We start from the raw sequence: 12,988 nt of genomic DNA on the forward strand, positions 1-12,988 counted from the left end.
TCATCCGTAAAAAAATTACGCTAGTATATGTATAACATACTTTTTAATACGATCTTGATCTAAGTTAGAGTGTACTCTTCCCTCATATGCCGGCAACGCACCCACTAAAGATGTGTACGATAACTGCCCTTTTTTGGGCGTCCCGTAGACTCGTTTGCTTCCCGTATATAAATAAAAGTTTGTATTTTTTGCTTGTCAATATATTTACTATAATCTATATTCTGTAATCTATGATCAAATTGCTTTATACACTCGAGTGAAGTCTGCATCGAAAAGCTTTTAGTTAATTGACAAAATTCTACGCCGCAAATGGAGGCTGTTCCGTTGGTAGTTGAAATAACACATACATATATCAAATTGTGTATTGTTCTGTCTCGGGAAATCAAATGTCAGGCGTGATTCTAGTTTGAATAAATAGAGCTAAATCCTATTTAATAGATTAGAGTTAACCTTTGTTTATAAATAGTTTGTGTGTACTTTGTATGATGTGTGTATATAATAGTGATGTGAATACCTAGCTGCAGGATTACTAATAAACTAGCTGACCTGGCAAATGTCAGGTTGCCTGGAAGAGATCGCTTGTTAGCGGTAAGGCCGCCCGTTGCATCCCTTGTAATTTATATATACTGTGTTATTTGTATTTCTTTAGCAACGAAGTGTAAATAAATAAATAAATAAATAAATGTCCTTTGCCATGTATATCATTTATGGTTATTGTGCCTCACTCGACATAGATAGGTATAGTGTGTCGCGGACTTTTTTGTAGATATTTATAAGATCTACAATTACTTAGAACATTTTATGGTTCTATCTTTAATAGTTTAGGCAGGGCAAAATAAGTGACTTTATTGGTTGATTTTTTACACCTTGTGTCCGAAAAACCCTAATATCTTATGGAACCCTATTTTTGTTCAAAATTAAATATAGCCTATATTACTTGTGGATAATGTAGCTTTCGAATGGTGAAAGAATTTTTAAAATCGGTCCAGTAGTTTATGAGCCTATTCATTACAATCAAACAAACAAACAAAGTTTTCCTCTTTATAATATTATAGTGTAGATAAAAATATATGTATATTATATATCAACGTCTATAGATTTTTGTATCTAAGTCGTGATGATAACAGGAAAGTAGGCGATTAGCCTAGCTTAGCTGTGCATGTCACACAATGATTTAGTTTACTAGTGTTGAATGAGCCCTTGGAATCCAGTCCATTGGAAAGCCAGGGCTAACTTGTGACATCATCGGGCACCCTGCTCCAAATTAATAACTGAAGTTGAGCATTTTTAGGAAAATGAAGCAAAATTTAAATTCAACTTCACAATTTTAATCCAGTATTTCCAATTGAAACCAGAGGTATTTGGAACAAAGCCAGAAACCGTTATGGTACGTTACCACAGAACAAGTGTTGACATCGATGCTATTGAATTTATGCAGCTTTTAAAGGTATTATAACTGGCGACACTGAGGTTAGAACTTTTTTTTTTACTGAACAGCGGGCAAACGGGCAGGAGGCTCACCTGATGATAAGTGATACCGCCGCCCATGGACACTCTCAATGCCAAAGGGGTCGCGAGTGCGTTGCCAGCCTTTTAAGAACCGTACCAAACGCTCTTTTCTTGAAGGACCTAAGTCGAATTGGTTCAGCAATACTTCAGTGGGCAGCTGGTTCCATAAAGTGGTGGTGCGCGGCAAAAACTGCCTAGAAAAACGCGCAGTTGTGGAACTGTTTTGAATATTGACCAGAGACAATAGATTACCGAGATTTAGAAACGGCGCTGATGTACGTGGACTTAATCTATTAGCTACTTCATCTAAGACAGCGTAAAAATGACAATGAAAATATAAACCAGAGAGTATTAAAATCATTCTTTATTTGATAATAAAAAAAATCAAGTTTTAATCTCGTATCGGATTTGAATTACGAACATCAAAACAAATCACCAAGGAGTTTACACGACTATTCTAAAAAGTTTTTTTGTATTTTATGTCGTCTTTCAAATTTGGCGCGTTTTGTTTCTATCTATGAAAATGTAAAATCAAACTCTCGCATAAATAAACCTACCGGTGACGTCACACGTAAATATTCCACAAAATCACTTTAAATTCGTACAATTTGCAATGTTTGTGACGCGATCTAGGTCTCCAAGAGCTGCTTCAACTACAAACAATTTCTAACAAACTCAGAATTCCAGAGTGAAGTATCAGAAATGCATAAATTTTAGACGGAGTTTGCAAATACTTTTTATGCACTAGAAATTCCGATATTTATGTACCTTATACTGTTATGTATGTTAGAGATTTACATAATCTATATTTGAATAAATGGGTATTTTACTGAAAGACGACTTTATGTTATTTTTAAAACTTAGTAACTCTGCATAAATTTATTTATAAATGAGCTCCGGCTAGTCGGAGAGCAACAGATTTTCTAATTAATGAATGTTTTCCTACTTAAATTGGTACTAATGGACCGATTTGATGACCGGCCAGATCCCCGGACCTCACACCATTGGATTTCTTCTTTGGGGATACGTGAAAGGCTATACAAAAACTGATACGAGAACATGGGCGAGTAACAAACAGAATTGTGCCATATCATATGGAGTATTCACCATAAAACGAGAAGAAAATAATAAATAACAGACAAAGGACTCATTAAAAGATTAGCAATTTGCGTAAAACAAGAGGGATCAAAATTCGAGCGTACTCCTCCCTGAAAGGCCGGCAACGCACCCACTAAAAATTTGTGTCTATGGGCTGTGACGTCTGCCTTTTTGGGCTTCCGCAGGCTCATTTGCCCCCCTATTATATAAAAAAAATAACTTACAAAAATATACCCACTTAACTGACTACAGCAGTATGGTTTCAATTAGATTAATTGTAAATTTCACGTTGTTTTTTTTCTTGAGTGTGTGTAGTGTGGGCTAGATTTATTAGTCTCTAGTTGGCACAATTGAGGAGGCTGTCGAAATGTCATGTTATATAAATTATGTATTTCTAATAAAGTTCTCGCTTAAACCAGAGATCATTAAAAATATAAGTTTTATATCAAGAGGCTCATTTCTGCAATACTTAGCAAGATTGCACTTGTCATTACTTTCTCTCGGTATCATAACTCACACCACAGAGTATACTAATGAGTCTATAAATAAAAATAAATCGCAAATCTCGTAGGCGCAATTGGTATATATACTATAACCTTGACATTGAAAAAGGTTTCTATGGAAATAAAAATTGCATGGAAAAGCGTAAAATATTTTATGTAGCTACTAAAAAGGTGGGTCACATTAAAGGGAAACGATGTTCGCGGGAGAAAACAATTGAAATATTTATAATAAATGGAACATGACACGCGATTTGTCAATTCGACAATTCGCTGTCACACTAGACAATTTGTCAACTGTGGTTTGCATTGACATATCGGTCAACTGTCATTTGTCAATGTGAAAACAAAAGAATGAATGTGTCGTGATTCAAATTTAAGGTACTCTGTACACTCCACACAAATAGCATTAGAATAGAAATGTATTCCCGCGTTATTTATTTTTGGACTGAACTTTCCACGTAAAACTCAGCAATATTTTGAATTGTTAAGTTTAGTTTACTGCAGTATTATTTCGGACTTCAGCTTGGACGAGTTTAACTTATTTCATAGCTCTGGAATAACCGTCTTTAGTTTAAATTACGAATGCATTATCGAAGATAACAACAAAAAAAATATACTATTATTTTTGATAGCTTTTCTTATTTTTGCTGATAAGAGGAAAAGGGAGAGTTATATTGCAATAAATGTGCTTACATACCTATAACAATCTACCTTATTTATTTAAATTACAATTAATACTAATATTGAAAATGACTTTTTCAATAAGCAAATCTGAAATCCAGTTTCAATATGTTTACGACTAAATATTATTTTTACAAAGTCTATGTTCGTGATAGGTCGGCATAATAGGAGATTTGTACGCGAATATTTCCAATAATGGCGCGGATTGAATTGCCCACCCTCATCACAGTTAATGTTGCCAATCAATAAAGATTGTCAAAATACGGGAATGGGAATTGCTAAACGTCAATGAGAGTTACATATATATTTGTAATTATATACTGCGACATTTGTTTTATTGTAAATGGTTAGGTAAAGTTAGTCTTGTTACCTAGGAAAGTTAAGGAAACTCGGTTAACGTTTCGTTCAGTCACTTGTCTGACGGAACTTCAGCGACTTGATTGAATATAGATCTTCAATTGACTGTCTATAGATTCAATTGATTCTCTGATTTATATGCTGAGTGCTGTCTCCGACACTATCGACATATTTGTATGTTCGGAGAGTGTCAAATCTAAACCATTTATAAACCCCGGTGGGTGAGAAAGTCTGTTAGAAAAATAAGAGAACTAGTCTATGGAATACAGCGGCACTGATGTTCTACAAAAAAATTATTCTGTCCTAATTTATAAAAGTAAAACTTTGTATACATTACGGCTTTATGTACATACACTGAAGCAAAATACTCTGAAACAACTTTTGGGAATTACTACCAACCTTTTTAAAATTCTTAATGAATAAATAGTTCACTTACGAAACTTAAATGATAGGCTCAAGGAAGAAATTACTATAATATTGTTGATAAAAGACAGTTAATACATTTTCAAAGCATAATGGAAAACTGAAATGCATCTTACAAATTTTAATAAATTTTCGAAAAGCAATCAAATTGCCCCCTGTGGGGCCACGTTAGGAAACACTGCTTTAGACCATAAACTGTGTGAACATAGAAGATTTATTAAGAAGAATACTAATCAGAAACCAGGGAAAGAAAAAAAAATGATTCCAGGATAATAAGGCCAGTGAAAATATCTTAACGATCAATCGGAATCAAATTTAAGTCGCAGTTAGTAAGTAGGTACTATAAGTTTCTCCACCCAAAATAATTTACTTATCTATTTCTTAACAAGTTTTCTTATTTTTTTTTTATATTTACTGTAGACATTTACACATTTAAATCTTTTTATTCTATGACAGCCTTTTTTTGCGTCTGACGCTGTGGAACACTGTCTGCTCTTCAGCATAATACTGAGCCAGGGCCAGTTACAACCACAACACACACATTACACACTTTAAATCTACTTAGTTCATTAAAAAACACGTGTTTCTGTGTGTGTTTTCTTAGTAAATGTTATGTCTATGTCTTTGTTTCGATAGTAACTAGAAAAACATAAAAATATTTAAATAATTTAAACCCGAGTTATTGCGTCATTGGGTTTTTATTTCATAAGTAAAAATAGATCTAACATGTACGTTTGTAAAGGCGGCTGTTGCCTTTAATGCCAGCAAGTCGGTGAATGTCAAGTGTTTCGTATATTGTCGAGTGGTATTTTTAGGCCCAACGGCTTAAGGTCAAAATGACATAACTGAAAGTTATATTATACTTTGCAAAATATTTAATGCTTTACGCGTTTATTACAAAAATCTACATAATACTTTGCAATATTTCAGGCTCTGAAAGCGCGTTAAAAAACGTATTACACCATTTCACTTGTAGTGTTTGTTACCGTAATCCGTCACAAGATGGCGCTGCCCAATCAGTAGCGTTGATGATTTTATTAGGGTTAATTCAAAACTGAAACTCAAAATAATTTTATACATAATATAGGTAACCATGTACAATAAACGAGAACAGAAAAGATGTTAAATTGATTTTAAATTTACATTTACTACCAGTTCGCAAGTCAAGGGCGTAGACCATGCAAAAAATATACTTCTCCCCAAATATATCCATTAGCTCTTATAATTCTTATTTAATACTAGTGTATAACACTGATAATTAAATTATTATTTTTTTAGTTTAATTTAATTGAAACAATTAAATAAGAAAATTCTCAATTAAATTAAGTTTGTAAAGTGAATCTTCTTTAGGCGCATAAGGGTAAATTTTTTATGTTAGAAACGTCACGGAGATATGCAACGTTTTTGTCGAAGAAAAGGGAGAGAGCGATTGAGCCGTTTAAGAGAGAGTGAGAAAGGAAGATCGATAAAATATACACGCTATTGGTTGATGTATTCGTTTAGTAGTTACATATTAGAACTTTAGATGGCAGTTCTATTGCATAACGTATTGTGCACTAAACGCAGATTTTTATTCATTTATATTATCACTAGCACGTATACAGTGTGAAAACAATTTGAATATACATCTACAAATACATTGAGCGAGCATATACTGGTTTTTACGTTAGCAATAATTTACAAGGAAGTTTTACTTCTGAAATGGAACACACGCACTTTTATTAAAACTTAAACCCACAGACTCGTATAAGAGAGCCAAAGTTAAATGCGCACATAGACAGAAAATCCTATAATTAGCTGTATTTAGCATCAGCTATGTAATATTATTTCCATGGCCGGCCCTTTGACAAATGCCTTCCTCTAATCCCACTAATTCTTGGGCTTGCTCCTCTGCATTTATATAGTTACTATGTTATTTCTTTTCAGGAATCGAACGGAGCTTGTAGGAGCATTGAGTAGCATCGTGCAACCGCTGCTGTGACTAGCGAGGTTTCGGGCCCAAGGCACGGGTGGCGGATTGTAAGATATATAATTTATTGATCAATCAAATCACGTTTATTTAATAAATAGTACCTGGATGGCCGAGCTTTGCTCGGTATTTTTATTTTTTTATAAATTGTGTTTTTTGGAAATTATATTTAAGTACGAATTACATACTAATAAAATGATGAAATATGAACAGTATAGAATATATATGCTGAATTCCTTTAGTGTTGTTGTGTCGTTAAAGCAATTTAAACAAAAAATAGTATTATTATTCGCCGATAGATGTCAGGAAGATACATTTTTCAGTTTAAATTGGGACTACTTAAACACCACCTTTTTGTTATTTTATATCATTTATTCCTAGCTAGATCGATTTATCGCCCCCGAAACCCCCCGTATACTAAATTTCATGAAAATCGTTGGAGCCGATATCGAGATTCCAATTATATATATATATATACAAGAATTGCTCGTTTAAAGATATAAGAATACAGCCAAATCGACAGTCAATTCAGGTCTTCCCTCGGGGACAATTCTGGGACCAATTCCTTGTTCTCTGTTAGGTCTTATAACTACTTGAGTTTGACGTATTCAATGGACAATTTCCGGTTAAAATTGAGGCTGTATTTGTCGTTTTTTTTTCTATGCTAACCCGGAGACAGGTCAAAAAAAACTTTTAAGGTTGTTCTGCGAATTTTTCTCTATATAAACCTGCGTTCAAGTCATAATTGGCAAATAAAAAATAGAGGTTGATCATAGAGGGGTGAAAATTAAGTGTGGTATACTTACTATACTATACTTTTGTATGCACTATGCGGTATCATAGAAAAAACTATAAAAAAAACGTCTGGACACCCCTTTGCGCTTAAGAGTTCAAAAGATAGTAGCCGATTCTTAGACCTATTCTTAAAATATATAATAAATTTCATAAGAATCGGTCAAGCCGAAACGGGGGCGTATGGGAACCAATATTGTGACACGAGAATTTTATATATATAGAGAATTATGAGTGTGGAAAAAATTACAGGGCTCATTTTGGCTTTATCCTAACTGCTATTACAAATGAAAAACAACTAAATATTTAAAATGCACAGCTTTAATTAAAATCTTATTAAAAATGTAACACCTATATTATATTATAGTAAACATATTCGCTTCAATGTGTCCCAGCACATAGTCTGTCCTCACACTTCCAGTTCTCGGCTGAAAAAGGATTAAAAATATTTGAATAAAAATGGCGAGCTGTGTCTTTTCTATATACATTATAGAAATTTATACATAATACAAGGCGATAGTCAAATAAATTCAGCCTGGCCGGAAGAAAAAAAAACAACAATGTGATTTACGAAGAAAATTAAAGTATAAATTAATGCCATTTTAGCTGACTAGACAGCTGAATTTAGCGTTGTTTTTATCTGCGAACCAAAAATAATAAACAAAGTATTTTAAAATGCGAAACATTTAGTTTTGAATTTTAAAACATTGAAGAAGAAAAAAATCGGTTTTAATTAATACATTTTTGATGTGCAATCGATGACGTTTCTAGGCATGCAATGAAATGTCATCGATTTAAGTCACTTGACTAGCTGTTTGATCAACTGATATTTATGTAGTATATAAAATTTGCGCAACTTCGGTTTTAGTATATAGCAATAACCGCTGTATTTGGTGTACTTTTTTGCTTACAGCTTAATAATGTATGAACTTCATGCGGGGATTCGTACGTGAATTTCTTATATATTTTTTTTATGTCCGAGGAATACGTAAATATTGTTGACTTTGAAGATTTTATTGACAAGGGAACGTGGTGTAATAAATTTACAGAAACATGTTGTAATCAGACTCTGAAAATTATATTCCAATCTTTGCGTACAAGTCGCGGTTTACATTAAGTTCTGTAGCTTTTTTATATTTATTTTTATTTAATTTTAAAGGACAGAAAGGAGCATACCACTAGGTTTAACCTTGGTGCCTGAAGACATCACATCACAAATTTAAAATACCTTAAAAACTAAGTAGTTAAAACTATAACTAATACGAAACCATTACAAAAAAAAAAACAGAGAAAATAAATAAATACATCAGTCTTAAATTTACGCCCGTCTGTTGACGTGATAAATGAGCCTTCTGTGCATACAGCATCCCTTCTTAGATCAAGCCGTTATACATTAGTACATGGCCCTGGGATTGAGAGTAGCACCTACCCAAGTGAATCAATTAGAACTGTTATTTTCATTCGCAGAGGCGTGGGGCGCGTCGTGTGGAGGCGGCGCGCGCGCGGGCGGCGCGATGACGCGGCGCGTGCCACCATGACACTGCCGCCGCCCGCGCGCCCCGCGCAAATTCCCGCCGCGCACCGCGCAATGCGCTACTACCGCATTTGGATCTACGCCTGCAACGGGGCACTGCTGTTGGGGGCCCTCGCCTTCTGTGCTGCCGCGGGCCGCGCGCTTGCCGACTACCGCCGAGGGCTTGTCCCGGGCCTCGGCGCTGCGCAACCGGGCTTCCTCTACGGCTACGCAGCGCTACCTGTTCAAGCCGGCTTGCTCCAACTGCTCGGCTGCCTAGCTGCTTTACGCCTCTCGGAACGCATGCTGAACGCCTACTGGCTCGCACTTCTGGCTTTGCTGGTAGGCGACGCTGCCATCGGGGTCTACTGGGTCTTTCGGTTTGAGCGCGTCTGTCGAGAGCTGCGGCCGCAGCTGCGGATCAGACTCGCGAAGGACTACGACAACGACGTGGATTTTGCAGAAGCTTGGGATCGCCTGCAGCGAGAGCAAAGTTGCTGTGGCGTCACGGGGCCTTCAGATTTTGCAACGTTCAATCGAACCATTTTGCCACCCAGCTGCTGTCGAATACCAGCACATACGCCTGCCGTCACCCCGATTACATTTTCCACGCCAGCTACTTCGCCAGTCTCCTTTACCCCAGTTCATTGTATACCACATACCGCCGCTTGCGCCGAAAGATTACTCAATTGGCTGAGAAAAACAGCTGATGCGCTTTTCGTATTGGGCTATTGTGTCATTGCATTCTTAAAATTTTGTTTCCTCGGAATCCTTAGATGCGAAATCAAAGAAATGATTCAGAAAATCAGAATACTTCGCAGCGAAATGGGTGCCGAGGAGCTTCTAGACGGTAGCCCATTACACGGTGGACCTTTGTCCCAAACGATAGTTGTGAATGCTGTAAACGCCAACGGTGGGGTCCGTGCTCACGGTGGAAGTCCAGAAAGAGCAAGTGAACGTGAAGCTTTGCTGGGCCGGGCTTCGGAACCGTGTTCGAGACGCAGCATACATGAGGAATCCTTAGGCCAGAAAACTGTGAACGGGAACAACAATTGTGAGATGCGAGAGCTGGCGCGTGGCGACTACAGGCCCTTGGCGGCGGATAGTGCGGCGACCAGAATCTGACTAAGATGTTACCTGGAGCGGTTGTTTGGGCGGCGGTGGCGGTCTTTCCCCGCTGCAGGGTTCGAGATGGACCTGCCCCGGGCGCGCAGCGTACCCATGTGCGCACATCGCTCAGCCGCAAGAGTTCGTCTCGATCACCGTCGACACACACGCTCCGAGTTTGAACTATGAATGGTGCCAGTTTCAATAGTTCCACAGCTGTTTAGTGGTTATGTGTTATCTAGAATACAGACTACATGATGTTTTGATGTTGTAGTATCATTAGAAACATCATAGACAGTTTTAATGTTTCGAAATGAACGGTTTTTTTCCCACGAGCAAGGCTTGTGTTTAGTTCCTATGCATGGCAGTTCCAGTTAAATATTCGTTTAAATATTCAATGTAAAGTACTTTTTAATTCATTGAGCGGTTAAACTCATGTTCGATTTATAGGGGTTATATTGTAAATTTTTTATTAGAATTTAACATATTTCAGTAATTTTACGTAAGTATTTCGTCATTAACATTCCAATTAAATTTTTAAAATTTCGATGTATTAGATGTTATATTGACTATATGTGTCGTCAACTGTCATAAAATCCTTGACTCAATGATATTAAAAAGTTTCTTACTGTAATAGATTTATTTACGAGAAATATCAGAGCCCAAGCATTCCCATAGACGCCCAAGTGACATTGACGTGAAGTGAGTCACTGGTGATTTCAAACTTCACTCGTAAAGAAATGTAAATACTAGGATAAATTGTACGTAACATTAGTAGCAACATTGCATGGACAGAAAGACACAATACTGATAATATGAGCTTATATAATGTAGTGCCTACGATAAAGAATGCTTAAATAAACAATTTACGAACATTTGTTTACTGCAAATAATAAACAGTAGAAAATTCTGTACAGATTAAACAACCTTAGAAGGCTGTGGTAATCTTTGAGAATAAATATTTAGACAATGTTATAACATTCGCACTAAATATAGTTTATTACTAGGTGACACGGAAAGCGTTGTTTTGCCTTGTATATTATTTTTAGGAAACATTTTTTTTAGTTCAATAAAAATAACTATCATAATATAAAATGATAGATAACAATACAATAGATACAATATAAATAATTATATTGATTATTTTATTATAACGCATCTATAAAGTTAAATAAAATGTTGACAATAGCTAACTTAAGGGTGTCGATTTTTTGTGACGTAGTTGGGACCACCCTTAACATTAGGGGGATGAAAAACAGATGTTGTCTGCTAACCGAAATATACACAAAATTACAAGAAAATCGGTCGAGCCATTTCGAAGGAGTTTAATTACAAACGAGAACTTTTGGTATTAGATTGACTACTTACTTACTACTTGTCAACAAAGGTTGTAGCTATTTATAAATTTTCTGTTTGGAATTGATGTCGCATTTCTTTAAAATCTCTTGGAGACTTTTGTTAATAAATTGCAGAATATATTAGAAAAAAAGCCTGGCGTTGGCCAAGTACAGTACAAAGTATTGTCTTACAAATACGACTAAATATCAGACTCTGAACCTTAACAACGTCTATCAGTTTCCTTTTTCAAAATTCTAATCTTCCTTGACTGCAATTGGCCAATCGTTCTATGTCAAAAGTGTAAACTCTATAGCTAGACTGTGGTCATAATTTCCTTCGTCAAAGGAGTATTCAAATTCTAGTTTAGCTAACTTAATTTCATCCGCATCACCTTGATGGCTAGAAATCTGCAACGGTCTGCTTCACAATGTCTTCCCTGGGAGATACGATTTCAAAAAAATTGCACAATCCCTTCAAAGCCTACTAAAATGGGTCTCCATGGGCCGGTTTGCCTTCTGTGTTTGGTCCTTCGCCGTATTTAGTCCGGAGACGCTGTGTGACAAACGAAGCTATCAACCCTACGTTTGATTTTCTCTCAGTAAATTTAGTGCGAATGTAATAACAGTAATTAAAAGTTTAGACACAGTATTGTCTTTTACGATTTTATAGGAACCAACAGTTTACACGTTCATAGTACGACCTCATACTAAGAGATTTAAATATACATACTGTCATTAGGGATACAATTGTGGTAGTCTGTGTGGTTTTTGGCATCGCATAACGTATAACGTAAAAATCATTTTGATATTGAAGATCAAATATTTTTACGACATCTAGTGCGATGTTAACATAGTTTAATTATTATAAAAAGCAAACAACGCTGCTGTATTTTCTAAATATCTTTTCATACATAGTATTTGCAATGTACCTTGCGTTGAGTTAATAAGGAATATGATGTTCAGTGTGATTCCCCTTACTATTTTTAAAATGATTTAAAGTTTTTTCTAATATTTCTTGTATTTATAAAATATACATTGAACACTGTTTAATTTTTACTTCGATGATGTACTTCTGAAAAAAGGTCGGTCGGTAATTTTTGATGTCATCTGTCAGAGGTTAATATTACCCCAAGTGTCCTATTATATGTAAATCTCTTTAAATCACCACTATAAACATATTTGTAAATGTTAATGCCCGATTACAGAACAATTCGAGCGTTATTTCTATATATTAAAAATAATGCTACGAGCCGTAAGTAACTATATAATTCGTTATTAATGATTTTTTATAAAAGACAATTCCATAGACAGCCAAACCAGTGCTACAGAAAGCTCGAGATTTTTTCTTTAAATGAAGCAATATGTCAACTGTCAATGTTTCTTTGATTAACGCGCGAATTGTCTATAAATCGGGCGCCATCTTGTATGTACAGAATAACTAAATGTTTGTACTAATCTCTTCTAGTTACGTTCGCTTAGGATCATAGATAATAAGATACTAGAAATGAACAAGACCAAGCTTCGATAATTCAATCAAGGAATTGTCATATCTGTGGCAGCAAGGTTCATAATTCTTTGTGCGTTTCGAAAGCTTTCAATAGATAACATTGGTTTTAAACCTTAAAGATTGGTCGCAGTGGACATTTTAGTTTTAATAATGTATTCAAGGACAAAGTGTGTCTATGTTAAAATTAAAAAC

At 35.5% G+C, this 12,988-nt stretch overlaps 2 protein-coding genes across 2 annotated transcripts in view; one reads left to right on the forward strand and one right to left on the reverse strand.

The window, feature by feature from the left end:
* LOC111001087 (CD63 antigen-like) overlaps positions 1-11,040 on the forward strand; it is an 80,634-nt gene extending 69,594 nt beyond the window's left edge. The window contains exons 4-5 of the mRNA XM_045633333.1: positions 6,498-6,590; positions 8,800-11,040. Of these exons, the coding sequence (XP_045489289.1) occupies positions 8,867-9,970 (1,104 nt within the window). The 5' untranslated portion in view covers positions 6,498-6,590; positions 8,800-8,866 and the 3' untranslated portion in view covers positions 9,971-11,040. The remainder of the gene's footprint in view (positions 1-6,497; positions 6,591-8,799) is intronic.
* The window catches only part of LOC111001086 (pseudouridine-metabolizing bifunctional protein C1861.05), a 151,503-nt gene that overhangs the window by 104,124 nt on the left and 34,391 nt on the right, over positions 1-12,988 (reverse strand). The window lies entirely within an intron of this gene.

Source organism: Pieris rapae, chromosome 23, assembly GCF_905147795.1.
Source record: "Pieris rapae chromosome 23, ilPieRapa1.1, whole genome shotgun sequence".
In the NCBI taxonomy this organism is placed as follows: Eukaryota; Metazoa; Arthropoda; class Insecta; order Lepidoptera; family Pieridae; genus Pieris; species Pieris rapae.